The 25799-nt window shown below is 35.6% G+C and overlaps 1 protein-coding gene across 8 annotated transcripts in view; it reads left to right on the forward strand.

The window, feature by feature from the left end:
* SHOC2 (SHOC2 leucine rich repeat scaffold protein) overlaps positions 1 to 24214 on the forward strand; it is a 189220-nt gene extending 165006 nt beyond the window's left edge. For all 8 annotated transcript variants that reach the window (XM_069098950.1, XM_069098945.1, XM_069098943.1 and 5 more), the window contains 5 exons: positions 13127 to 13315; positions 15095 to 15217; positions 16263 to 16400; positions 17824 to 17941; positions 18972 to 24214. In XM_069098950.1, coding sequence (XP_068955051.1) covers positions 13127 to 13315; positions 15095 to 15217; positions 16263 to 16400; positions 17824 to 17941; positions 18972 to 19180 — 777 coding nt within the window. In that variant the 3' untranslated portion in view covers positions 19181 to 24214. The remainder of the gene's footprint in view (positions 1 to 13126; positions 13316 to 15094; positions 15218 to 16262; positions 16401 to 17823; positions 17942 to 18971) is intronic.
* Positions 24215 to 25799: the final 1585 nt, after the last annotated feature.

Genomic DNA, 25799 nt, shown 5'->3' on the forward strand with positions numbered 1-25799 from the left:
ATGGTGGCAGTATTTGGAAAGTCAGAGGAATAACAAACTCTTGACAAGGCATGGCATGATCATTTTGGGTTGCCTGGTATCTTTAAAATCTTATTTAGAAGTGTTTTAAAATAAAAAGAATAGGGGAAGGAGGACATTGCCTAAGCATATTAACTAGAATAGATACCTTGAGAGAGTGCTCACAGTATGGGAAGAAGAGCAGTTGAGACATACAGATGTCTACAGGAGACAGAAATCCAAGCTTGGAGCTAGTAGCTAAATTTATGATCTCAAATGTCTATACACAAATGCCCAAAGTTTTTGTAGTAAAAGAGAGGGAGTAGTGGAACTAATGCAAGGAGAAAAATTTCATTTGATAACTATCACTGATTTTTTTTGTGTGATGAAACCAAAGCCTGGAAAATAACTCCTATATATGCAAAAATTTTAAATAAAATATTAGCAAAAAGACTACAGCAACTTATCACAAGAATAATACACTTTGATCAGGTAGGATTTATTCCAGGAATGCAAGGATGGTTTAATATTAGGAAAACCATCAGTATAATTGATCATATCAGCAATAAAACTAGCAGAAACCACATGATTATCTCAATAGAGTCAGAAAAGGCTTTTGAAAAAATACAGCATCCATTCCTATTAAAAACACTAGAAAATACAGGAATAAATGGAGTCTTCCTTAAAATAATAGGTAGCCTCTATTTAAAGCCATCAGCAAGTATTATATGTAATGGGGATAAGATAGAAGCATTTCCAGTAAGATCAGGGGTGAAACAAGGATGTCCACTATCACCCCTCTTATTCAGTCTGGTACTAGAAATGTTAGCAGTAGCAACTAAAGAAGAAAAAGAAATCAAATTAGGCAAAGAAGAGACTAAGCTATCACTCTTTGCAGATGATCTGATGATATACTCAGAGAATCAAGTAAAAAACTACTTGACACAGTAAAAAAAAATTGGCAAAGTTACAGGATATAAAATAAACCCACATAGATCCTTGGCATTCCTATGTATTTCTAACAAAATCCATAGCAAGAGATAGAAAGAGAAATCCCGTTTAAAGTTACTGTAGACATTATAAAGTATTTGTAAATCTACCTGCCAAAACAAACCCAGGACCTATATGAACACAACTACAAAGCATTTTTCACACAAATAAAGTCAGATCTAACTAACTGGACAAACATCAATTGCTTGTGGCTGGGTCAAGCTAATATAAAGAAATTACAACTTTACCTAAATTAAATTACATATTTAGTGCCAATACCAGTCAGTCTACCAAAAAATTACTTTATAGATCTAGAAAAATGGTAACATAATTCGTTTGGAAGAACAAAAGGTCCAGAATATAAAGGGAATTAATGAAAAGAAATGCTAGGGAAGGTGGCCTAGCCATAGCATATTTTAATTTGTATGATAAAGCAGCAGTCGACAGAACCCACAAAATGACACAGAGAAGCTAACCTCCTGCGGAGGACAGCCCAGCAGGCCAGCAGAGCTCTAGGAGCCAAGCTCAGCCCCTCATGAGCTGGAGGTTTTAGCCTCAGGGCGGGCCTGACCATCCTCCAGCTGGAAGGATTTTAGATCACCAGTAGCTGTGGCAGTTTCCAGAATTATCAACACACAGATGCTAAGGACAAAGTGAGAGGACAGTGCAGTGTGGACTTTGGGATCCGGTAGTTTGGGAGTGCTGTCAGCCTTTGACCCCTGAGCAAGAAGCAGCTGAGGTGCAGAGGCTGTGCAGCCACCCACCTCGTGGCTGCTTCAGAGCTCCTGGTCTGCAGATTTTAGGGGGACCAAGCAACCAGTCTGAGGGATAATCGCTCTTGCTTTAACCTGTTTGAATATGGATTGTGGTCTGGGGTGGAGGTCTTGGGGTATGTGACCAGCTTGCCAGAGCTTGTGGAGGCTTCAGAGAAGGCACCCAACTAACACCTTCGGCAGCTGAGAAAACCCCAGCAATTGGGACAAAGCTCCCCTGTCTGGTGGCAGAGTTCTACTGTGGCAAAAAGCCCAAAAGTCAGGTGAGTGGCAACATGAGCAGGCAAAGGAAGCAAACCAAGCAGAGCAATCCAACTTTACACTCCTATTTTGGGGACAAGAAGGATCAAAGCATGGATCAGGAGGAAGACAATGAAGTCAGAACTGCTGCACCAAAATCTTCCAAGAAAAATACGAGCTGTTACAGGCCATAGAGGACCTTAAGAATGATTTTGAAAACCAAATAAGAGAAGTGGAAGAAAAATTGGGAAAAGAAATGAGAATGATGCAAGAAAATTATGAAATGAGGGTCAACAACCTGACTGAAGAAAATAACACCTTAAAAGTAGACTAACTCAAATGGCAAAAGAGGCTCAAAAAGGCAGTGAGGAGAAGAATGCCTTAAAAAGCTGAATTTGCCAAATGGAAAAAGAATCTCAAAAGCTCACTGAGGAGAATCATTCCTTCACAATTAGACTGGACCAAATGGAAGCTAATGACTTTATGAGAAATCAAGATACTATTAAACAGATCCAAACAAATGAAAAAATAGAAGGCAATGTGAAATATCTCATTGGGAAAACCTGGAAAATAGATCCAGGAGAGATAATTTAAAAATTATTGGACTACCTGAAAGCCATGATCAAAAAAGAACCTAGAAATCATCCTTCAAGAAATTCTCAAGGAAAATTGCCCTGATGTTTTAGAACTAGAGGGCAAAATAGAGGTTGAAAGAGTCTACCAATCACCTCCTGGAAAAGATCCCAAAAAGAAAACTCCTAGGAATATTATAGCCAGGTTCCAGAATTCCTAGATCAAGGAGAAAATATTACAAGCAGCCAGGAAGAAACAATATTGAATATTGTGGAAACACAATCAGGATAACCCAGGATCTGGCAGCTTCTACACTGAGGGATCGAAGGGCTTGGAATGTGATATTCCAGGGGTTAAAGGAGCTGGGATTAATACCAAGAATCACCTACCCAGCAAAACTGAGTGTCATGTTTCAGGGGAAAATATGGTTATTCAGTGGAATAGAGGACTTTCAAGCATTCTTGATGAAAAAAAAAACAGTTGAATAGAAAATTTGACATTTGGATACAAGAAACAAGAGAAGCATGACAAGGTAAACAGGGAAAAGAAATCATAAGGAACTTATCAAAATTGAATGATTTACATCCATACATGGAAAAACGATAATTGTAACTTATGAAACTTTTCTCAGTGTGAGAATAGTTGAAGGGAATAGAAATGTGTGTGTGTGTATGTACATATATATGTCTATATAGGCGGGTATATGGGCGTATAAATACTTATGTGGATGTGTATACATATATGTATGTATATACAGGCATACATAGATAGAGGGCACAGGACCAATTTAATAGGAAGAGATGATACTTAAAAGGTGAAATTAAGAGGTGAGAGAGGAATATAATGAGAGGAGATAGGGAGAGACAGATTAGGGTAAATTATCTCATATAGAAAAGGTAAGGGAAAACTGTTACAATAGAGGGGAAGAACAGGAAGGCAACAGGGAATGGGTCAACCTTATTCTCATTGTATTTGGCTTAGGGAGGGAATGACACACACACTAAATAGGGTATCTCACCCTCCAGGAGAGTGGGGGGGAAGGGGATGAGAGTGGAATGATGGAATGGAGGGGAGTTGGAAGTACCCACTTTTGAAAAGGGACAGGATCAAAGTAGAGAATAGAACAAGTGGGAGGTGAGATAGGAGGGAGGGAAATATGGTCAGTCTTTTACAATATATCCTCTATGGAAATGTTTTGCAAAGCTACACATGTACAACCTATATTGAATTGCTTATCTTTCCAGTAAGGGTGGGGTGACAAGGGAGGAAGGGAATGAATTTGGAATTCAAAGTTTTAAAATAAAATGTTTAAATATATGTGTGTATGTGTATACTATTATTAATATTATTTTACATGTAACTGGGAAGTAAGATAAACAGGCACTGGGGTGTAGAAATCCACCGTGCCCTACTGGAAAGTTGGAGGGGATATGGGAGAAGATATGGGAGAGAGCACATTGGAGGAGGGGATATCCAGTGGGATTGCTATTTTGGGGTGGTGGGTAGGGGGAAAAATGGGGAGAAAATTTGTAATTCAAAATCTTGCTGAAATGAAGTTAATAAAGCATTTGAAAAGGAAAAAAAAATAAAGCAGCAGTCATCAGAACTACTTGGTACTGGCTGAAGAATAGAGTAGTGGATCAATGGAATAGATTGGGTACATGAAACTCAGCAGTCAATGACTGTAGTAATCTACTGTTTGATAAACCCGGAGACCCCAGATTTGGGGAGAAGAACACAGTATTTGACAAAAACTGCTGGGAAAACTGAAATATAGTATGGCAAAAACTGGGCATAGACCATTATCTAACACCGTATACCAAAATCAAGTCTAAATGGGTACATGATCTGTGTATAAAGACTGATACTGTAAGAAATCTGGGAAAGCAAGGAATAGTTTACCTGTCAGATTTATGGAGAGGGGAAGACTTTATCACCAAACAAGAATTAGAGAGCATTATAAAATGAAAAATGGGTAATTTTGATTACATTAAATTGAAAAGTTTCTGTACAAAGCCAATTTAACCAAGATTAAGAGGGAAGTGGAAAATTGGGAAAGAATTTTTACAACCAATATCTCTGATAAAGGCCTCATTTTTAATATATACAGAGAACTGAGTCAAATCTATAGGAATACATGTCATTCCCCAGTCGATAAATGGTCAAAGGATATGAACAGGCAGTTTTCAGAGGAAGAAATTCAAGATATCTATAAGCATATGAAAAAATGCTCTGAATCACTATTGATTAGAGAAATGCAAATCAAAACAACTCTGAGGTACCACATCTCACCAGTCATATTGGCTGAGATGACAAAATAAGAGAATGACAAATGCTGGAGAGGATGTCGAAAAATTGGAACACTAATGCATTGTTGGTGGAGTTGTGAACTGGTTCAACCATTCTGGAGAGCAATCTGGAACTATTCCCAAAGGGCTATAAATAATTTCATACCCTTTGACCCAGCAACACCACTTCTAGGGTTGTATCCCAAAGAGATCATAAAAGTGGGGGAAAGACCCATATGTACCAAAATTTTTTGTATCAGCTCTTTTTGTGGTGGCAAAGAATTGGAAATTAAGGGGATGCCCATCAATTGGGGAATGGCTAAACAAGTTGTGGCATATGAATGTAATGGAATACTATTGTGCTATAAGAAATGATGAGCACACAGACTTCATATTTACCTGGAGAGGCTTATACAAACTGAAGCTAAGTGAGAAGAGCAGAACCAAGAGAAAGTTGTACACAATTACAGACAAAACATATGTGTGATGATCAACTTTGATAGACTGGACTCTTTTCAGCAATACAGGGTTATAAGACAACTCCAAAAGACTCATGATGGAGAGAGATGTCTACATTCAGCAAAAGAACTTGAAAGAACAGAGTTTGAATGCAGATTGAAGGAACCTCCCTCCTCTCTGTCTTTTTCTTGTTTGGTTTCGTATCCTCTTTCCTATTGTTCATTCCATCTGTTACAATCCTTTTGTATAACCTGACTAATGTCTAATGTGAAAGTATTTGCAGATAATATACTTGATTGTATGCCGCCATGGTAGGGGGGAGGGAGAAAATTTGAAATTCAAGTGGTTGTGGAACTGAATCTTGTAAACTAAAAGTAAGTAAACAAATCAATAAAGACCAAAAAAAAAAAAGAAAATTATAAAATTAAAAAAAAAAGAAAATAACTCTGGTCGGGTGTACTTTAGGAGGATAAGATTTATTTGTTTGTTTGCTTGTATAGAGTTATAAAAAGATGTTAGAGGGCATTGAGTTCAGTCTCCCATTTTGCAGATGAGGAAACTAAGAGGTTTAGTGATTTGCCTAGGACCACACAGCTAGTATGTATCTGAAGTAGAATTTTAGCCCAGGTCATTCTAACTCCAAGTCCAGTACCTTTTCCATTATGTCATACTGCCTAGTCAGAAAGATAAAAGGTAGGGATAATCGAAAAGGACAGATGGAGATAGAGTGATATTCTATATTATGATGGCATACTCCTTCAAAATGTGAGGGAACTAATGAATGAAAATTCTGTTTGTGATCTGATTCTTACAAATAGGACAAGTTACTCGGAAGGAAATGATGGAAAATATGGAGAAAATGACCACTCCCTTCTAGAGTTTGTAATGGAGAAAGAATGCCATGGTTGATATCTACTCAAGATTTATGGAAATAGGGGCGGCCAGGTGGCTCAGCGAGTAAGAGCACCGGCTCCAGTGTCGGGATGACCTGGAGATCGAATCCCGGGCTCAGACACTTAGCACCCACCCAGAAACACCTGGCCGTGTAACCTTGAGCAAGTTACTTAACCCCAATTGCTTAGGGGCGGCCAGGTGGCTCAGCGTGTAAGAGCACCGGCTCCAGTGTCGGGATGACCTGGAGATCGAATCCCAGGCTCAGACACTCAGCACCACACCCAGAAATAACTGGCCATGTAACCTTGAGCAAGTTACTTAACCCCGATTGCTTTTAAAAAAAAAAAGATTTATGGATAGCAGATTTCAGAAGTTGAAGAGGAATGGTAATTAGGACCCCACAGACTAAAATAAGAAATGGAAAACTCAAAATGAAATTCTGAAGAGAAAAGGGAAAAAATCATTCTAATAAGTTGAGTGAGGAGACTGATAAGGCTGTACAGGGAATTCCCTAACCCAGTGGAATTTTTTTAAAAGCTATATACAGAAAATGGAAGCAAGGGCAGCTAACAAAGTTTGGATATTAATTAAAACATGGTTATAGACCTGCAAAATAGCTGTCAGGAGTGGTAGAGCGTAAAATTAGCTGATGCTAATAAGAAAAGCTAAAAGCAATAAAAAGGGTAGATTTTTTTTTTTATCAATCTGTATATTCGGGAAGGAGTAGTACAGAAGGGAGAGGATTTTGCTTGGGGTAGATAGGCTAATAGCAGACAACTGAGTTCTTCATTTTCTCAATTCTTCATTTGCTTTTGTTTTGTCTGTTCAGGAAAAATGACCTTTCTATTAGAAATGGCAGAATTTAAATGACTAACAAGATGTTGATATACAAGATAAGTTAGGAAATAATGAGAACACCTTGCTGTGCTTGATGAATTCAAATCCCTTGTTCCAGTTATACTATGCATCCTTGGATACCAAAAGAACTGGTGATGTGATTACTGAATCACCATCATTGGTATTTGAAAGGTGATGAGGAACAGGAGAAATACAGGACTAGAGAAGAACGAATGTGTGGATTTTCAAAATAGGGAATAAAATAAAGACTCTATAGACTCTTGGCCAGTGATCTTCACTTTGATTTCTGGGAAAAATCTAGAATGGATTATAAAAGAGATGGTCAATGAACATCTAGCAAAAGAAATGGTGATTGCAAAAGACATCATGGCTTCATCTAGTACAGGCTATGCCAGACTAACTTTATTCCCTTACTAAAGAAGCTATTACTAAACTAGTATATAAAAGGAATACTAGAATATATTTACCTAGATTATAGCAAAACTTTTGATAAAGTACTTCATACTGTTCTTGGGAAGAAGTTGGAAAGATAGACCAGAATTCTGCAGATCTTTTGATTGCACATTCCTATCAATAACATGTTTGGAGCATTCAACCCTAATTTGTGTATATTTATTTGTAAGTGATAAATATGTACTGAGACCAACCTGGCAGAGTTTGTCTGGCCTAAAAGCCAAAAAACCTGGGGTGGGGATGGAAAGATGTATGCTAGTGATATAGCCTCAAGCAAATCACTTAACTTCTCTGGGCTCTTGACAATTCCAGGAGTTGCATAGAACGTGCCAGCCAGGATTGGTAAAAGTTTTTTCTATAAGGAATTTCTTATACCAGTAAAATCATAAGCCCAGTCCCATTCCTTAAATGTGTACTACAATATAAACATACAAATATAGAAATTTAAAAAAATAAGATAGATGAAATAAACAGTTTTTATGTAATAAGATTGGAAAGACATGTTGGAATTAGATTGTATAGGGCTTTAAATGCTAAACAGAAAATTGTATATTTGGTCCTGCAGTCAATCAGGAGTCACTAGTTTGTTGCATGGGGGAAGACATGGTGAGACTCACACTTTAGGAAAATCTTTTTGACAGGTTTATGGATCATGGGTTGGAAGTGGGGAGAGACTTGAAGCAAAGAGGCCAATATGGTGGCAATTTTCATAGACCAATAGGGGCATGATAAGGGCCTGAACTAGGGTGCTGGGTATATGAGCGAAGAGAAGAGGATACATGTGAAAATGGTAGAGATAGAAATGACAAGATTTGACAAGTGTTTGGGTTTGTGGGGTGAGTGAAGGTGAAGAGTCAGGGGTGATACTTCAGTCAGCAGTCTAGGTGACTCAAAGGATGCTGGTGTCTTCTAAAGAAATAGAAAAGTTCAGAAGAGAGGTAGGCTGTTTAGAGGCAGGAGAGATGATATAATGAGATCTGTGATACAGATTGGAAACTCATTTCTGCTTGCTCATCCTGTAGAACTTTCTGTGCCCCATCCAAAAAGAAAAGGGAGTGGAGAGGACAGGGCTCATATTCATTGGTCTCTACTCTGGAACACAAAACCTGCTTCCTGAGGGATATGTGCGACATCCATGAGGTGATTAGGGGGTATAGGAGAATGCAGAATTTTTCCAGTCACACCTTCCCAGCTGCTTCTGTGGGTACCCTGATGTGGTTAGATTATAAATGTCCTGAAGGTTCATTACTATGCACAGAAGAAGGAAGGTTGGGAACTTGCACAGTGTATGAGTGAGGTATTGTTGGACTAATGAATAAAGGCTGGGTGTTCTTATATTGGAGAAAAGCTTGGGGAGAGTGTAGTGTGTGACCTTATCTTCACATTCTTTGATTGATCACATGCTCTATGGTGGTTGTGCCATGACCTCCTGAGACACTTGGTGTATATCTTTGGAGACAACTTGGGTCAGACTAATAGCATTAGATGGAGTTGGAATGGTCTGAATGGCTAAACTCAAAAAGTAGTCATTAATGGCTTCATGTTATCCTATCAGGAGGTCTCTAGTGAGTGCCCAAGAATATCTGGTTTGTCTTGTAACTGTTTTAATATTTTTATCAGTGACTTGGATAAAGGGATAGATGGCATATTCAGATGATACAAAGCTGGGAAGGATAGCCAACATACTGCATGATGAGTCAGGATCCAAAAATATTTTGACAGTCTAGATCATTGGACTGAATCTAATAAAATAAAATTCAGTAGGGGTAAATGTCTTACACTTAAGGTTTAAAAAAATCAACTTCACATGTGAAATGGGAGAGGCATGTTTAAACAGCAGTATGGAAAAAAAGATGAAATTTTAGTGGGCTTCAAGCTCAATATAAGTCAACAGTAATGTAACTGTCTTTCTTCCCCCCTTAATATGATATTTAGCTTCATTAAAAGAGGAATAACTTCTAGGATTGGAAGTAAAGAAGAAATAGAAGTTCTGGACTCAATCTTGTGAGACATCAGAAATAGTGTTCACCTCTGAGTGCCATCTCTCGTTGGAGAACCTGGGGGAGGGTAACTAATATAATGGATTTTGAATCCATGTCATATATGAATTAGTTGAAGGAAGTGGGAGGATTTTATTTAATGAAGACTCAGGGGCAACACATTAGGTATCTTTTAAGTATTTGAAAGCTTCTTATATAGAAAAGGAATTAGATTCTTTTTAGTCTCAAATGCAGCATCAGGTAAAAGTTGAAAAGAAACAAATTTATCTTTGATGTAATGTAACACTTGTTAACAATTAGAGCTGTCTAAAAAGTGCAGTGGGCTGCCACAGTATAGAGTGGGTTCACCATCATGGTAGGTCTTTAAGCAAAGTCTAAATGGCTCTTCACTATGGAGGCATGTTAGATGGTGGAAAAAAAAATATATATATATTTTAGGAAGCAGAAAAGAATGGTTTATTTAAAATCTCAAGAAAGGGCCACACTCCTGACAAATGGTCAGGGAGGAGAAGCAATTTACAAAAGGAAATAGTGAAGTTATAAAGCCCTAACTTGGAATTCTCCCCCACCCCCTTCCTGACCCTTTTCTTCCATTGGCTGGAAGTTAGGTGTACAATCTAAATGTGCCATCTACTTCAAGTACCAGAACAAGGAAACAGTAGATCACCCAATGTACCTTTGAGGAAGTATGTCTGTCCTCGTGTGGCATATCTTGTGCTGAGGTGGCACTGTGGAGGATCTCCATTGCTCTAAGTCCCAGATTCCTGCAAGGTCAGGTGACCTCTAAACTTCAGTGGATGCTGAAGCCACTCTAGATTTGATTTTTCAGAATTGGGAAACTTCATTGCAAATCATCCCTCACACATCCCCCCTGTTCTTTTATACCTTTTGAAGTTTCCCCACTTTTCTTAATTCTAATTACCCTCATTGCATTGACAACATAAAAGGGTGCAGTCCCCTTTATGAGTGCAGATACAGAGATTCAAAAGAAAACAATAATAAATAATTGTCTTTTCAAAGTCCAAAAGTCTCTTTTCATACTGCTGTCTGGATCTGAGGAAGTCCTCTGGTGGCTTAGGGTCATCCATCTTCAGTCCTGCATCCCAGCCTCTCTTTCTTTGGTCTTCTTTCATTCCTTTACTTACATATATATATATATTTATTTATTTTTTTTGCCTTCTTGCCCAAGGTCACACAGCTAGTTTTTCATTCCTTTACTTACAAGAGGAACTTTGGAACCAATTTAAATGACCACCCCAGAACCCTTATCATTCTTACAAAATTAAAATTGGAGTCTTGGTCAATTGTCATGATCACACATTAAAACCAGTTTCCTATATTTTATGTTAATCCATTATTAATTCCTCCACCAGGAGGATGGGATTTCACTAAGGGATTTACATTAAATTCACAATTAAAATTTTTACCAAATAGTCCAAAGATTATACTCCTTTTAACATTGACCAATTGTAACAAAGTTGAGATAAGTGTGATACTAACTAAATACCAGGATAATATTCCCACAAACCCTCTATCAGGTGGAAAATATTTTTAAGGTATAGGTTCAAGTAATAACTGGTAGAGTCTCAACAAACTCAGAAATTGTGTGATTCTGCAAATTGAATTGAATGCTCATGGTTATTATCATTACCAAAATGGACAGTAATGATAATAAATGTAGAGATACCATAAAAATTTTACCTAGTTGATTCCTGCCAAAATAATAAAAAATAATTTGGAACAGTTTTGTCAGTCTTCAAGTGAAGATTCCAGGGCTATAACAATAGATTAGCATTCTGTGCTGTGTTATCTGAATTTAGTCTTCCTTAGCTCTGCTGCCAGTGGCTTTTAGATTCTACTCAGCTGCATTCCTTACTAGAGGCCAGTACCAGGCTATTCTCAACTGTGCCACCATAAAAAAGTATAGTCTGATGCTGTAACAGATGAAGTACCTGTCGCCTTAAAGTAACCTATGTGGGTGATAGCTTTGAGGCAGGCTGGAGAGTAGGATGAGGATTGTGAAGTCCAAAGAGCTGGAGTGTCTAGATTGTCTTCTATTTAGGCCATAAATGAACATAATGATTCCAGTTTGTCTGTGTGCCACAGTCTTAAGTGACTAATATCTTAATGGGAAACAGTGATTATTCTATCAATTAGGGTTTTACTTATAGCTTAAGTATGAAGAATAAATATTTGTTAGTTTAAATAAGACAATTCCTTTACAGAATCACGGATTTTCAATTAAGGGCCTCAGTTGCCACCCTACGTCAAACCATGTACCCAAAAGTATCTCTTCTACAACATATCTCACAAATTCTCATCTTGCCTTTACCTGAACGTCTCCAATGAGAACACATTAATGCTGACTTGCTAAGAGTGGCCTTCCCTGAGTCCCCCTACTTTCACAGTTGCTACTGCTGTGTGCTACCTCCAAATTTATTTTGCATACATTTTATACTTTTTTTTACATTTATTCTTATGAAAGTTCATCTTATTGAGATTTCCATTGTTAATGTGTGAATATACTGAAATCTCAGTCTGTGTGAGAAATACAAGTGTAAATTTTGCGTATATTTGTTGAAATTAAAATAGCTTTTCATTTATTGCCCAACATCATAACCAATGAGATGAAGTTCCTTCAAATAAATAATTAGTTGACAGTAAGCTTGGGGCAGCTAAATGGCTCGGTGGATGGAGTGCTGGACCTGGAGTCAGGAAATCCTGAGTTCATATCCTGCCTCAGACACTAGCCATGTGACCCTGGGAAATCACTTAATTTCTGTTTGCCTAGGAGAGAGCTAGGTAGCTCAGTGAATAGAATGCTGGGCCTGGAGTCAGGAAGACCGGAGTTCAAATCTGGTCCCAGACACTTACTAGATGTGTGACCCTGGGCAAGTCCTATAACCTCTGTTTGACTTAATCCACCAGAGAAGGAAAGGGCTATTATCTTTGCCAGGCAAATACCATGAACAGTACAGTCCATTGGTCACAAAGAGTTGGGCATGACTGAACAACTGAAGAACAACAACAAAAACTGACAGTAAACATAAATAAATAAGGCTTAAATAAATAAATGTGTTGTAATCCATGTATCTGGATCACCTTTCAGGTAGTTAAAACTTCTTCAAAATGCCTATGCAAATTTGCAAAATCATTAAGGGTCTAACTGAAATATCAACAAATTGAAAGTGTCAAGTTCTTACTGAAAATTTGAAATCACTTGAGTTAATAATAAGCAAAGGAAAAAAATCTAGTTCATAATACTTATGAGCATTAGTTTCTTATGAGAACTTGACTTTGAATTAGATACATAGTAGAGAAAGAATTAGGTACCACTTGTACCCAGCTTTGTTTATACTACTCTTCTGAAATCAAAATGAAAAGTTTCAAATACTAATGTCTTTAAATGTTTCTTATTTTTTACTCCATATTAACTCTTTGGTTTTTGCCCTTCTAAAAATTGACCAGTTTTGACATGTGGTTTGGAATATATCGTCTAAGATTTTCTTGTTGCTTCCTATCTTGAAGGCAATGAATCATTAGATGATAGAATGTGTAACTTTATGGATGATTCTAATTCTGTATATTTCATACTCTACAGGGCCTCTTGTCAAGTCTTGTGAATCTGAATAGTTTGACACTAGCTAGAAATTGCTTCCAGTCATATCCAGTGGGTGGTCCATCTCAGTTCTCCACCATCTATTCCCTCAATATGGAACACAACAGAATCAATAAAATTCCATTTGGAATTTTCTCCAGAGCAAAAGTACTAAGCAAGCTGAACATGAAGGTAAGAATTTCTGTTATATGGAGATCTTTGTTGGTAATTCTTTGTGCACTGGTAACAATGCAACTTGAAATGTGTTATTTTTTTCTCTGTTTCCCATTTATTTTCAACGTAGCTAGCTAGACCTATAATTAGCACTCTCTCTTTCTCTCTTTCTCTTTCTCTCATTGGTCTCTCTCCTTCCTTCCCCCACACACATATGTGTCTGGTTGTGTATATATATTTGAACAAATTATATCCATTTTTGTGCCATGTGTTATTACAGTCCTATGGTTGGGCTCCTCATGTTTGGATGTGTGTGTGTGTGTGTGTGAGTGTATTTACTAATAATATGTTTCTACTAAGAAAAATAGGTTCATCCTTAAAATCTCGCTCAGTGGCAGAAGTTGGTGACTAATTTAGACATGTGATAATGGAACTAATTTTGAATATTTTTGAATGAAGTAGGAGACTTAGAGGAAAGTGATACAATTCATTTGTCAATTTAATAATACATTTTGATAGAAATGATGATGTCGAATAGGTTTGACAGCTATATAAAAAGTAGGCTTTTTAAAATCTTTTTTCCTTGTTAAAAATCTATAACAAATCCTGTCTTAAATCTCCCTTAAAGTATTATGTCACGTGTTAACAAGGCTTTTTCTTCAAAGAAATTTCAAAGTCTAAGTAAAAGCCTGATTCTTCCCCTTGTTTTCTTTTCTTTTCTTTCTTTTTTTTTTTGCAGGGGGGAAGGCAGGGCATTTGGGATTAAGTGACTTGCCTAAGGTCACATGGCTAGTAAGTGTTCCGTGTCTGAGGCTAGATTTGAACTCAGGTCCTCCTGACTCCAAGGCCAGTGCTCTATTCATTACACCAACTAGCCACCACTTCCCCTTTTTTTCTAAAGAAGAAAACTTTTCTAAGCCAAAATTTTTTTTTTATTATTTATTATTTACTATGTCAAGAATTTTTTATTTGGTTGTTTTCTAAATAACTTTTGAATAAAAAGCAGTAAGCTTAAACTTTTAAAATAAGTTACAATTTTTAAAGAGAAAATTTGAATTATCATGTTAATATTTTCTATTTGTAGCATCTCTTATGGATTATGTTCTTAAATGAAAGACTAGATATTTATTCATTTGTGTATTTTTTCAATTGTCTCTTGTTGAGGTCTTCATTTTTTTTCTTTCACTTTTAAAACTTCTGACCAGTATTAGAAGAATTCATGATTTATTCCTAGTTTCTTTCTCAGATGCATTTTTCCCTTTTGTGCTTATTCATTTCATATGTAAGCACATAAATACTTAGAATTGGAAGGGACTTTCTGTATTATCCTTCCATCCGGATACTTAAGAATTCTCTCTATAGTATCTCCTATAAGAGGTTTTATTTCTGACAAGTCATTACCCAGCCAATACTTAGACTGTTACTGCAGTAACAGTCTAAGTTTTTATACATGTATTCCTCTCCCAAATAAAACATCACTGTAACCAAGAGCTTGGAAACATTAAATGCTGTTCCATTTATAATTTATGGTGCAAATGATCACATATTGGGTGCAGTTTTCCATCATAATCTCTAAATAGAAGTCTTAAGTTTGTTTTGAGGAATTCTCTGGGCTTTTAAACAACAAAGTATATAAAGTATTTTTTCTTTGAAAGTATTTTCATTTTATATTATTATAAGTCTATAGATGACAGAAATAGGATTTTTTTTTTTTAGTTTTCCTGTAATGGTCCCTCCATCTTTCTTCCCACTCCTAGTTTTTCTATTTTGAATGCTGTTTATTTTCTAATTTCCTAGGACAATCAGTTAACCTCCCTTCCCTTGGACTTTGGGACTTGGACCAGTATGGTAGAGTTGAATTTAGCTACCAATCAGCTCACAAAAATCCCTGAGGATGTGTCAGGGCTCGTTTCTCTTGAGGTAAGGCTGTGAGAGAATGCAACTTTTTAGATTCCTTCTAGAATTATCCAATATATAGAGTGTTAAATTAAAATAGTTCGCTATATTTGGGCACAGATAGTAATTAGATATGGTAGAATCCTATAACAAATTCACCCTTGTTCTCTAAGATGAGATTTCAGCTCAGTGCCTGTTTACATATAGAGAGAGTTATGTGTGCCCCCTGAATAGTTCATATATTTGAAGGCTATAAGCAGTTTTGTAAAAAATGTTTACCTCAGTTTTAATTGGTCTATATTTACTCTCAAAAGGTATTCAAGTAGAAAAATTAACATTAATCTAGAATAATTTAACTCCATGTGACATTTTGAAAGCCTTTTTGAAAAATGAGTCATCTTTTATCATAATTTTGGTAGACCTTTGTGGTTAATTCTTAAAATATTAAATGTAAGTAGTGGCACATAAAAGCATTGACTCATTGCCATTTTTGGGGGGGCAATTTAGTGGAAACTAATTTCAACTTGAACTTTTTTTTTCTTTCAAATAGGTGAGCCTTGTCCCAGTTAAGTGAAAAATACTTTTGTTTTCAATAGCCATGATTGCTTCCCCAAAAATGAGATTTTAGGGATATTAATAATTATTTAATAAAAATTATAGCTTTTCCCATTAAAAAAAACAGAATAATACTGTGTACTTTATGTACTCTCCTTTTAACAATAACTGACATTTGTACAGTGTTTTAAAGTTTGCAAATGTTTTCCATGATTATCTATTATCTTGGATTTTCACAACAACCCAGTGAAGTAGGTATTATAGTTATTATTATCAATATTTTACAGTTAAGAAATGGAGGCTCATTAAGAATCAGTAACTTTCCCATGATAACACATCTAATAAACATGAGCCTTAGGATTTAAAATTCTTCCACCTGACATCATTGGTACTCCACCTGCTCATTTATTAAAACAGGACTCTTGTTAAGTTCTGAGTCACACAATGGTAATATAAAATCCACTTCCTTTCCTTTGTATTACCTACCAGAAAATATTCCTCCATTTCTCTTTAGGTTCTAATATTGTCAAATAATGTTCTGAAGAAGCTCCCTCATGGCCTTGGAAACCTTCGGAAGTTAAGAGAATTGGACCTAGAGGAGAATAAACTAGAATCCTTGCCGAATGAAATTGCATACCTTAAAGATTTACAGGTAAAATGATATAATAATAATTTGTTCTGTTTGCTATATACCACATGTCGTATGTCCTTGGTTTATACTTTCCTCTCTTGAATTTGGCCTGTATCTTGAATCAGTTTCATAAGCATTGAATCATAAGAATGAATGAAAGACCTGAGGGCTCAGCTAGTCTGTTATTTCATATTAACATTCACTAGATACCTAAGTTCAGGGCAGTGTGTTAAGGACAAATAAAAAGTACAGACTGCAACTTATTCCATAACTTTAAACATTTCGCTGCAATCCTGCCTCACTTGAAATGCAAAGAAAAAGAAAGAAACAAATGTGCCTCAAGACCCCATGAGAAATAAAAAATCTAGAACAGAGGTGGGGAACCTGTGGCATCAAACCTGGACCATAAATACTAAGCTTATAGTGAATATATTTTGCGAAACAACCTGTCAGATATGGATCTAAAGTATATAAATTTTGGAATCAGAGGCCTAGGTTCAAATCTTGGGTCTACTCCTCACTGTGTGTTTTGCTTTGAGCAAATCATTTGATTTTTCTGGACCTCTGGTTCCTTACTTGTTGTAAATGATTTGGATTAGATATCACTAAGTTGACTTCCAACTCTAAATCCTATGATCATAGTATTGTCTATTTGGGATAGTTGGTGGATTGACTTCTTAGTGCCCTTTTACATACAGTCAACCCTGTGTCAAAGGGAGAAGCATTATATTCTACAACCCGGGTAGCACTTTGCTACCTAGTGCTACTAGCATACTAGTGGGACTTGTGGTGACTTGTATTCTTTGTACATTAAAAGTGGTCAAGTGCTTTGGGTCACCATATTTGGTGTCCTGCTTGGTGATATTATGAAGTGTTCCTTGTTTTTGGTGTGAAGAACAGGTACTGGTTATTCATGAATAAAGAATAGTCAGTGGAATGGAAATATAGAATAGTTAGGTGGCATGGGAAGACTTGAGGTGTTCTCCTAATTTCTTGGGAAGCAGTGGCTCCCCTTATCCCCTTAATAGTCATCCAAAGCTGGAGTCTGGCTCACAGGCCAGAAAAATACCCCGAGGCCCCATAAAGCCACATTTATGTCTTTATGTAAATTAAATTAACTTCTCCCTTGACTATCACCCCAGACTTTGGCCCTGAAAGGTCCTAGGAGCTGAGGTCAATGACAGTGGCTGGGATCTGGAGCCTATTTATTTTCTGCATTCAAAAAGATTAGTTTATAAATAATTACGAATAAGAGCATGCTTTCTATTTTTTGAATGAGAACAATTCACAAGTTTTGTAAAGGTTTAATATAGTCCTGTTGTATTTTCTATGAATCTTCTGTGAGAATGTATTTTGTTAAGTTAGCAGATATGTATCCTAAAGTGTCCCTTTGCCATAGGAGAAATAGGTAACACTCTCCTTTTAAAAATGATTAATCTTTCAGAAATTAGTCCTAACGAACAACCAGTTGAATAATCTTCCCAGAGGAATTGGTCATCTTACCAATCTTACACATCTTGGCCTTGGAGAGAATCTACTTGCCCATCTTCCTGAGGAAATTGGTATGAAATAATTTCTGATCATTAACTTTATACTAAACAAATTAGTGGTATGTGGTAGAGCGGTATTTATGGCTCAGTACCTTTGTTTATAAACTAATGTAACTATGTTAGTGTTGTAATTACCAAGATTTAGCTAACTTTCTTTGTACTGTCCTTAATGGTATTAGTACTTCCAAAGGACACAAGATTTTCTGTGAAATAAATACTTCTAGAACATTTAATATTGCTGGAAGAGATTATGTATAATCTTAATTTAAGGAAGGAATTATTTGCCCTTTAAGGCAAGCATTTGTGGGAGAGATTTCTTGACTTAAAAGCCAAAAGGTCATTTCCTCATGGGCTGCTATGATGAGTATTAATGAAAGCTTTGAGTTCTTATATATTTAGGTCTCACAACGAAGGCATAAAGTGGGATGGGCAGGTGCTCTTTCCACTTTTCAGAATGCAAAACTAAGGATTAGACAAGTTCTGACATGCTTGAAGGTCATTTGGCTATTAAGTGGTGTGTTAAGAGATTTGAACCTGAAGACATGTAGACCCAGTATTTTTTCCACCACCCTGTGGTGCTTCAGTGGCCTTAAAGTGGTACCATTTATTAAAGAATACAGAATTTGGGAATTTAGAAAATCGAAGGATAACCTGAAGGTTTCTACCATGTTTGAATATCCAGTGGACATTAGGGTCTTCTTAAGAGACTATTTGTTGTTTACCCCAAGGATAGCCCAAAGAAATATACTAAAGCTCATTGACTTCATTATGGCTTAATGGCCATACCCTAGCTTAACATTTTGACAAAGTTTGTAAACATTTGTAAACTGACCATGTCAATACATAGAGAAATAGTGAGAGGCAACTCTAAGAAGGGTCTCTTGATACTATACTGTAGGAAGTTTAGGAGCATCCTCAGAAGAGGCTGGGAGGAGGAATGGATGCACAGACAGAAGCAAACTCCAGACAACAATCATCTATTTGTTAAGTGGCTCCTATTTGCCAGTCATTGAGTAATTATTTATTAATTTTATTTATTCAGGTACACTGGAGAACCTAGAAGAGCTATATTTGAATGATAACCCTAACCTTCATGGCCTTCCTTTTGAGTTGGCTCTCTGCAGCAAACTGTCAATCATGAGTATTGAGAACTGTCCACTCAGTCACCTTCCACCTCAGATTGTTGCAGGAGGACCATCTTTCATCATTCAGTTTCTAAAGATGCAAGGTCCATATCGTGCCATGGTCTGATGCAAATCAGTTGGTCCCATACACTGTACAAAATATAAACTGCATTAATGTTGTCTCATATCTATATCTGTATCTCTGTAGATATTGATATATATATGGCAGATTTATTAAGACTGCATTATGTGTTTCTGCTAATAGAGGAATCATAGCCATTTAGATTTTTTTTATTCTGTACAAAATGCTTGTTTGAGTTTTATTTGCTGAATTTGATGGATTTCTGTCTATTGAGTCATATGTAATACCAGTTCACTTAATACATTTGCCAACAAATTAAAAAATTATTAAATTTAAGGGACAAAAGTAGTATTGTTAGATAGACTTTCTATTAGGAAAAATAATGTACAAATATTTGTTGCAACTTTTCATATTCATTTTTCCCTTCTCCTTGTCAGAACCCTGTAATGTCATATGCCCTAAAGATAGAATTTTTCTTTAACTTATTTTGAGATTTGAAACAGAAATGGTTTTTTATATATTGTTTACAGTCAGAGTAAATCACTGGATTTTTTTATTTGTTTTGATTTGCTCTGTTTTAATCAATCATAACTAGAATTTATATGCTTCTGCTGAAGAATTTGTATCAGCTAGTTTATATACAAAAAGATTTGCTCAATGAAATAACTGGTAACCTGAAAAGATGCAGCCAAAACGCTTGAATTCTTCTAATTATGCTTCTCTGAATTATCATTTGTGAGGCAAAACATATCTGAACTGAGCCTTTGGGGAGGGTTGGGGGAGAGGAAAAGGGACATGACATTTTTTCTAGCACAAATAACCTTTTCAGATTGGGGGAAGAAATAGTGAAAAGCAATTACTATTTTGAGAAGTTGCAGTTACACAAAATCTAATACAATTTGATTGGCAAGAAAATTTTATCCACACACACTTTATGTAAAAATATACAATCCTATATAGATATGTATTTATTATGACATAAATGACATCAAATAATGTTCAGGATTTCTCCCCATCCTTGTACAAGGAAATGAATTGAATGTCTCTTACTTTTTAAACACTGCAATATATGTAAGTTTTAGGGTTATTTAACAATGTACTCTGGTTTTATATCTTGACTTGCCTTGTACATCTTTCAGTCCTGGAATTTCTGCATCCAAGCACAATATCTTCACACTGTGTTGTGTTGCTGCTGAACTAAATGCACTTTTCCCTATATTTGGGGCACTTGCTTCAAGCAATTCAGTTCAGTATCATGTATCATTCATTTTAACTTCACCCTCTCCCTTCGCAGTTACTGCAGGAGGCACATGTTGAGTTGTGCAAAGACTTTTGATAGCTCAGTGGCAATACTATAAGTTGTACATGTACTCTCTGATATCTTTTCTTTTTCCATATTGCATTAAGGCTAACAGTGTTGTCTAAGTGGCACACATTTCCTATAGTACTGTTCTTTTTGTAGTGCCAGTATAAATTATTTTCATTATCATGGAGACTAAAAGGGCAGTTACATTCCAGTTGGTATCCCAAAACTCCCCTTTGTAATGGATATAAATTGTCGATTGCTATTTTACCATTGCCATTTAAGTGGGAATTGTGTATTTTGAACAAATCTATCAATTATCAAGATAGGGGAGTAAGGTGGTATGGTTTCCCCTGCTCAAAACTCAGTACAGTTAAGGATTGTACTGCCTTAGGCTAGAATCACTCTTCTTATTTATCTGACATTTTCATAAGGAAGAACTTTTAAATGGAAGGCAGGTGGAGATATAAAACCCTAGGGGGCTTAAATGTGCTGTAAAACTATTGTAGATGTCACTGGATTTTACCAGGTAATATCTTTTTTTTCCTTTTTTTCCATCTGTTGTGGCTTTTCAGTTTAAATTTTGTTATAAAATAATTAGTTTTATTACTGCTCTAACTAGAGCAAAGAGTTTTTTTCCCCTCAGCATAAAGGTGTTAAAATATAAAAATGCTGAAACTTGGACTTTGAAGACCATAATCTATAACTTCTGAAAAATAATTGGAAGATTTGTGGTCATTATAACTCTTTAAAATGAAAATGGATGTCCCATATCTCTTAAAATATAGGTATTCCTTTGCTTTAATAAGGGGAATGCCTTTTTTACTTTGTTAATCTATTACAGTGGGGCAAAGATAAACATAATCTTATTATAATACTGAAGCTACCTGAAAAAGAGAAAATGAGGGGCCATTGTAGGGACTTCTAATGAGCATAAGTCAAGTGTCTTCTAATGGCTGCCTCCTTATAAAACAGCACGTGGATTTCTTTGCCTCTACTATCCAGAAACAAGCATGAACTTTAATTGGGCTATGCTCATTAAACAAGATGTTTCATATGTAAATAGCTTGATATGAATTTTCACCTTTCTAAGGTGTCTTGCTAAAATGATGTATGATCAGAGCTGACCCTCTTCCTGAAATTGCAATGGGATGAGTAGTTGGTTTACCTAAAATAACATGCTTGCTGCTTTCTTTTAAAGAAAATATGACCAGTCTCTCCATTATCCTGTGAATAAATAAAACAAAAAATGTAGAAGAAGACTACAGTATGAAACAGATCCTTTTTTAAGTTTTCCTTCTTTTAATATATGGTAGCTAAGCGGCAATGCTACTTAGTCTTTAAGGAGGTGATGTGTGTGTGTATGTGTGTGTTGTGTGTGTGTGTGTGTGTCTATCTGTCTGTCTGCCTGTCTCCCAGGTGGTTATTCCCTGCAGTAAAAAGGGGAAATAATAAAGAGTTTTGTGGAAATAAAGAATACAAATAAAACCAATATGAGATGGAAACTCTAGGAAGAAAAAATACGCATAAAATGCATTTTTTTTGTAATTGTAATATTAAAGGTTGGATACTGTTATTGGAATGAGCTTTGATAGTTTGCTTGCATGTGTCTAATTTATCCTATTGTGTATTTTGAATCAGTTAAAATGGATAAACTTTTTTAGTTTAGTTAAAGTGTACCTACTTTTTCAAATCTTCCATTATGTTTTGTGCATCCCTTTGGTTTTTAGTGTGTATATTGTGCCAAATTTCAGCTGGCAGACTACTTTTGCTTGTCAGTACAAGTAGTTCGTGGTAAGATTTACAATGGAGAGACAAACAGTACAACTCAAAATAGGCAAGAGTAGTTAATTGATATTGCTAGGCAAAATAAGATAAAATAATTCTTTCTACAATAATGAATAGAAAGTTAATGAACCAGATGCCTTAGTTACAACTTTCCATTTCAGTATTGCTCTGATCTTATAACAGATACTTCCTCTGGAGTCAATTAGTAGAGATTAAGAACGGTGACAATCTTTAGTGAGGCAAGAATCTTTATATTCTGAATGTAAGAAAATCATGGTATTCATCTGGAATTCAGGGCAGTAACCCTGAGAGTTAAAAATTTATAAGATATGTCATGAGTGTGTCATGGGTAATAAAGTCAATACTAGTGAATTAGTGAATATAGTATGGTGTGAACTTGATAACAATAATTATGAAGGGGAAATCACAAGTTATTAAAAACCTTGCAAAATAAATAGAAAATATAATTTGTATGTGTATGTATGTATACATACATATATACATGTGTATATATGTGAAGTCAGTTTTACTGAATTTAAAATCTATTTAAATAAGAATTGACTGGTACCCAAGAAAGAAAAAGAAAAACTTTTTTTTAATGTGTTATCTCACATAAATTTTACATCCAAGTAAATGAAATTAATCTGAACAACTCAGTTATAACCAAGAAATATCTCAGAGTAGGACAATAATGGTGGCTTGGAGGGAAAGAAAGACATTTTTTCCTCCCCCTTCCTACTGAAGGATAAGGAAGAATAATTTTAAAAGCTGGGTCATCTCTATATCACTAATAATAATAATAGCTCACGTTTAAGGTTTTCAAAGTATTTTCTTCACAGTAATCCTGTGAGCTAAGTAGGTAGTGCAAGTTTTATTACCATCCTTTAAAGATGTGGAAATTGAGACTTAAGTAATTTACCCAGGGTCAAACAGCTAGTAAATGTCAGAGCCAGAACTCAAACCCGGGTCTTCTGGATCCAAGTCCAGGGCTCTTTCTACTACACCATGCTGCCTCAGATTGTTCTTTGAAGAGCGATCCTAATATTGATAGGATAATAGGATTATGTGAGTGACATTTTTATCGTGTTATATGTTATGGGAAACCTAAAAATGATCCTTTTTTGAAAGTTTTATTGTAGAATAGTTGGTGCTTCAATGAATGTCCTTTAGATTTCTGTGCTGTCTTGTCCATCTTTGCCCTTAGCCAGTGTTATGTAGAAATGTGCATGTTCAGACTTTTGAAAGCTAAATATACCAGTAGCATTTGCATCAGCCATATGTATCATTTTCTTCTAATGATTTTGGGGAATACTTCTGTTCAAGCAAATCTGTCCCAAATGGTAAGCACTTAAAAATGATTACCACTACCCCCCGCTTTGTATTATCTAAAACTACAATGTAAAGAGGAGTGTTTCAGGTTACTCCTCAAAGTACCTACTTTTTTCAATATAAATTTTAATTACAAAGATTATGAAATGTCATCAAATAATCTTAATTCTCATGAGTTATCCCCTATTTCTTGACTTTGAACAATAGTGCAACCTTTTAACATATCACAGATTACAAAGTCTCCTTGTAGTAATTCAACAATTTGAATGCAGCAAAGTATTTTTGTATAGTTAGTAGTGTACCTCAGTTGTATCTTTAATATGCATGTCAAAACTTGCTTTTAATTAGATGTACAGTTGGCAGCCATTTGCACAACACGACAAATTTACAACAGTTTTAGAACAATTACAAACATGATAGTATCTACAAACAATATCTAATGGTTTGGGGGTTTATTCCAGCAGAGATCAGTGCATCTTTTGATGTGTAGGTCTTAACCAGGACTGCACAGAACTTAGGCTGTGGAAAATACTTGGCCACATTCAGTTGTGGTTAAAAGCTAAACAAAGTGTAAACAGTCCACAAAAATATGTACTTTTAATCTCACTTGTACTGTTGATTGTTATGTCTATATAAAAATTGCCTTGCTTTTTTATAAATCATTCTGTATTAATTGCATTCATTATAAATAGTATATTTGTAAATGTGCTGCCATTGAGTCTTTTGAAAGGTTCTAGTGCTGAGTCTGAAGCTGGTTGTAAAGTGAACTTTGTCACATGAAAAAATGCAGCTATTGTGAAACTGAGAGAACTGATTTTCAGCATTATTTAACCCTTTGAAGATAAATATATAGAAGGAAAAAAGACACCAGTTAATTTTTTCTGACATTGCATGACAGTAACTGCCTCAAATAAAGACTTGCTTAAATTTTAGATATTTACTAGCCATAAAAAATAGAAAAGATTTTAGCAACTTTTTGCATTCTCTCACTATGATTAAAATGAAGTATACTATTTAATTACTAATGGCACCTTTGCAGTTGAGACAAAGATGTTATTCCTTCATTTTTTAAAAAATTATTTTATAGTTCTACCCCTAGTGGTGTTTTATCATATTCTACATATCACAGAACAACTACCACAATAACAACTGCAACTATGTAGACTTTTTACGTGTATGTGTATACCCCTCTCTCCCTCTCCCTCCATTTCTCACTTAAAACTTACTTAAGGCTTACAGTGTAAGACTATATATTCTATATGTTTATATATACAAGTGTGTATGTTATATATATGTGTGTGTATGTATACATACAAACACATATGTTTTCCCTCACTAGTGAGCTCTAATCCAGTGCCTCAGTGTGACATGTTAGTGACTCTGGGATCTAAAAGACTGCCAGTTGAGCTTGTCCTACTAAACTGGAAAAGCTTTTGAATATGGACTTTGTGATAGACTGTATGGCTTTTGTGGCAGAATTGGTCTAAGTTTCGAGAGGCTTTTTGCTGTGTTGATTGCAGAGTAATGAACTTAACAGCCATTTCAACTCTTGAAGATTATTAGCTAAGTCATAGAAGTATGAGATATACTTCCATCAGGGTAGGAGGTGGGGAGTGGTAGGTAGTCTGATAGAATCATGGATTCCTTGACCATGCCATTTAAAACTTATAGGTATAGTTAAAGGTAGAAACTAGTGAACCTAAAGGAATAATTTGAGGGGAAGAAAATGGAATGCAATGTATCAGTGATTAAAATGGGAATTATTGAAAATTCATTTTAACAGTTCTCAATGACAAAAGATTTAATGAAAAGGAAGTATAATACAGGTTAAATTAGATCTTAACATATTCTACTAAAGGCATATAGAATCATTATTTACATAGATAAACAAGATGAGAATAGTAGTAGGAAACCAGATTGTCTTATACAAATATGAATCACCTCACACTGTTCTCCCCTCTACATTCCCATTAGAATCTATGGATTTCTCCTTTTACTCTTAATTCTATGAATATATGACATTTTTAAGGATATTAATCTTGACAATGAGCTGACAGTATACCCTGCTTGACCATATGAAAAAGAACCCAGGAATATGAGTCAAAAATGAAATGATGAAAATCACATCGTTTTAAGAAATCAACTTGATGGTCAGTCAGTGAAACAGAAATTATAGTAGCAGATATCTACTGTAAGTCCTTGAAGCTTTTCTTTATCATGTTAAAAATAGCCTACTGTAAAAGA

This window comes from Petaurus breviceps, unplaced genomic scaffold (assembly GCF_028583685.1).
Source record: "Petaurus breviceps papuanus isolate PSGF00001 unplaced genomic scaffold, PetGlider_PUasm1.0 37, whole genome shotgun sequence".
In the NCBI taxonomy this organism is placed as follows: Eukaryota; Metazoa; Chordata; class Mammalia; order Diprotodontia; family Petauridae; genus Petaurus; species Petaurus breviceps.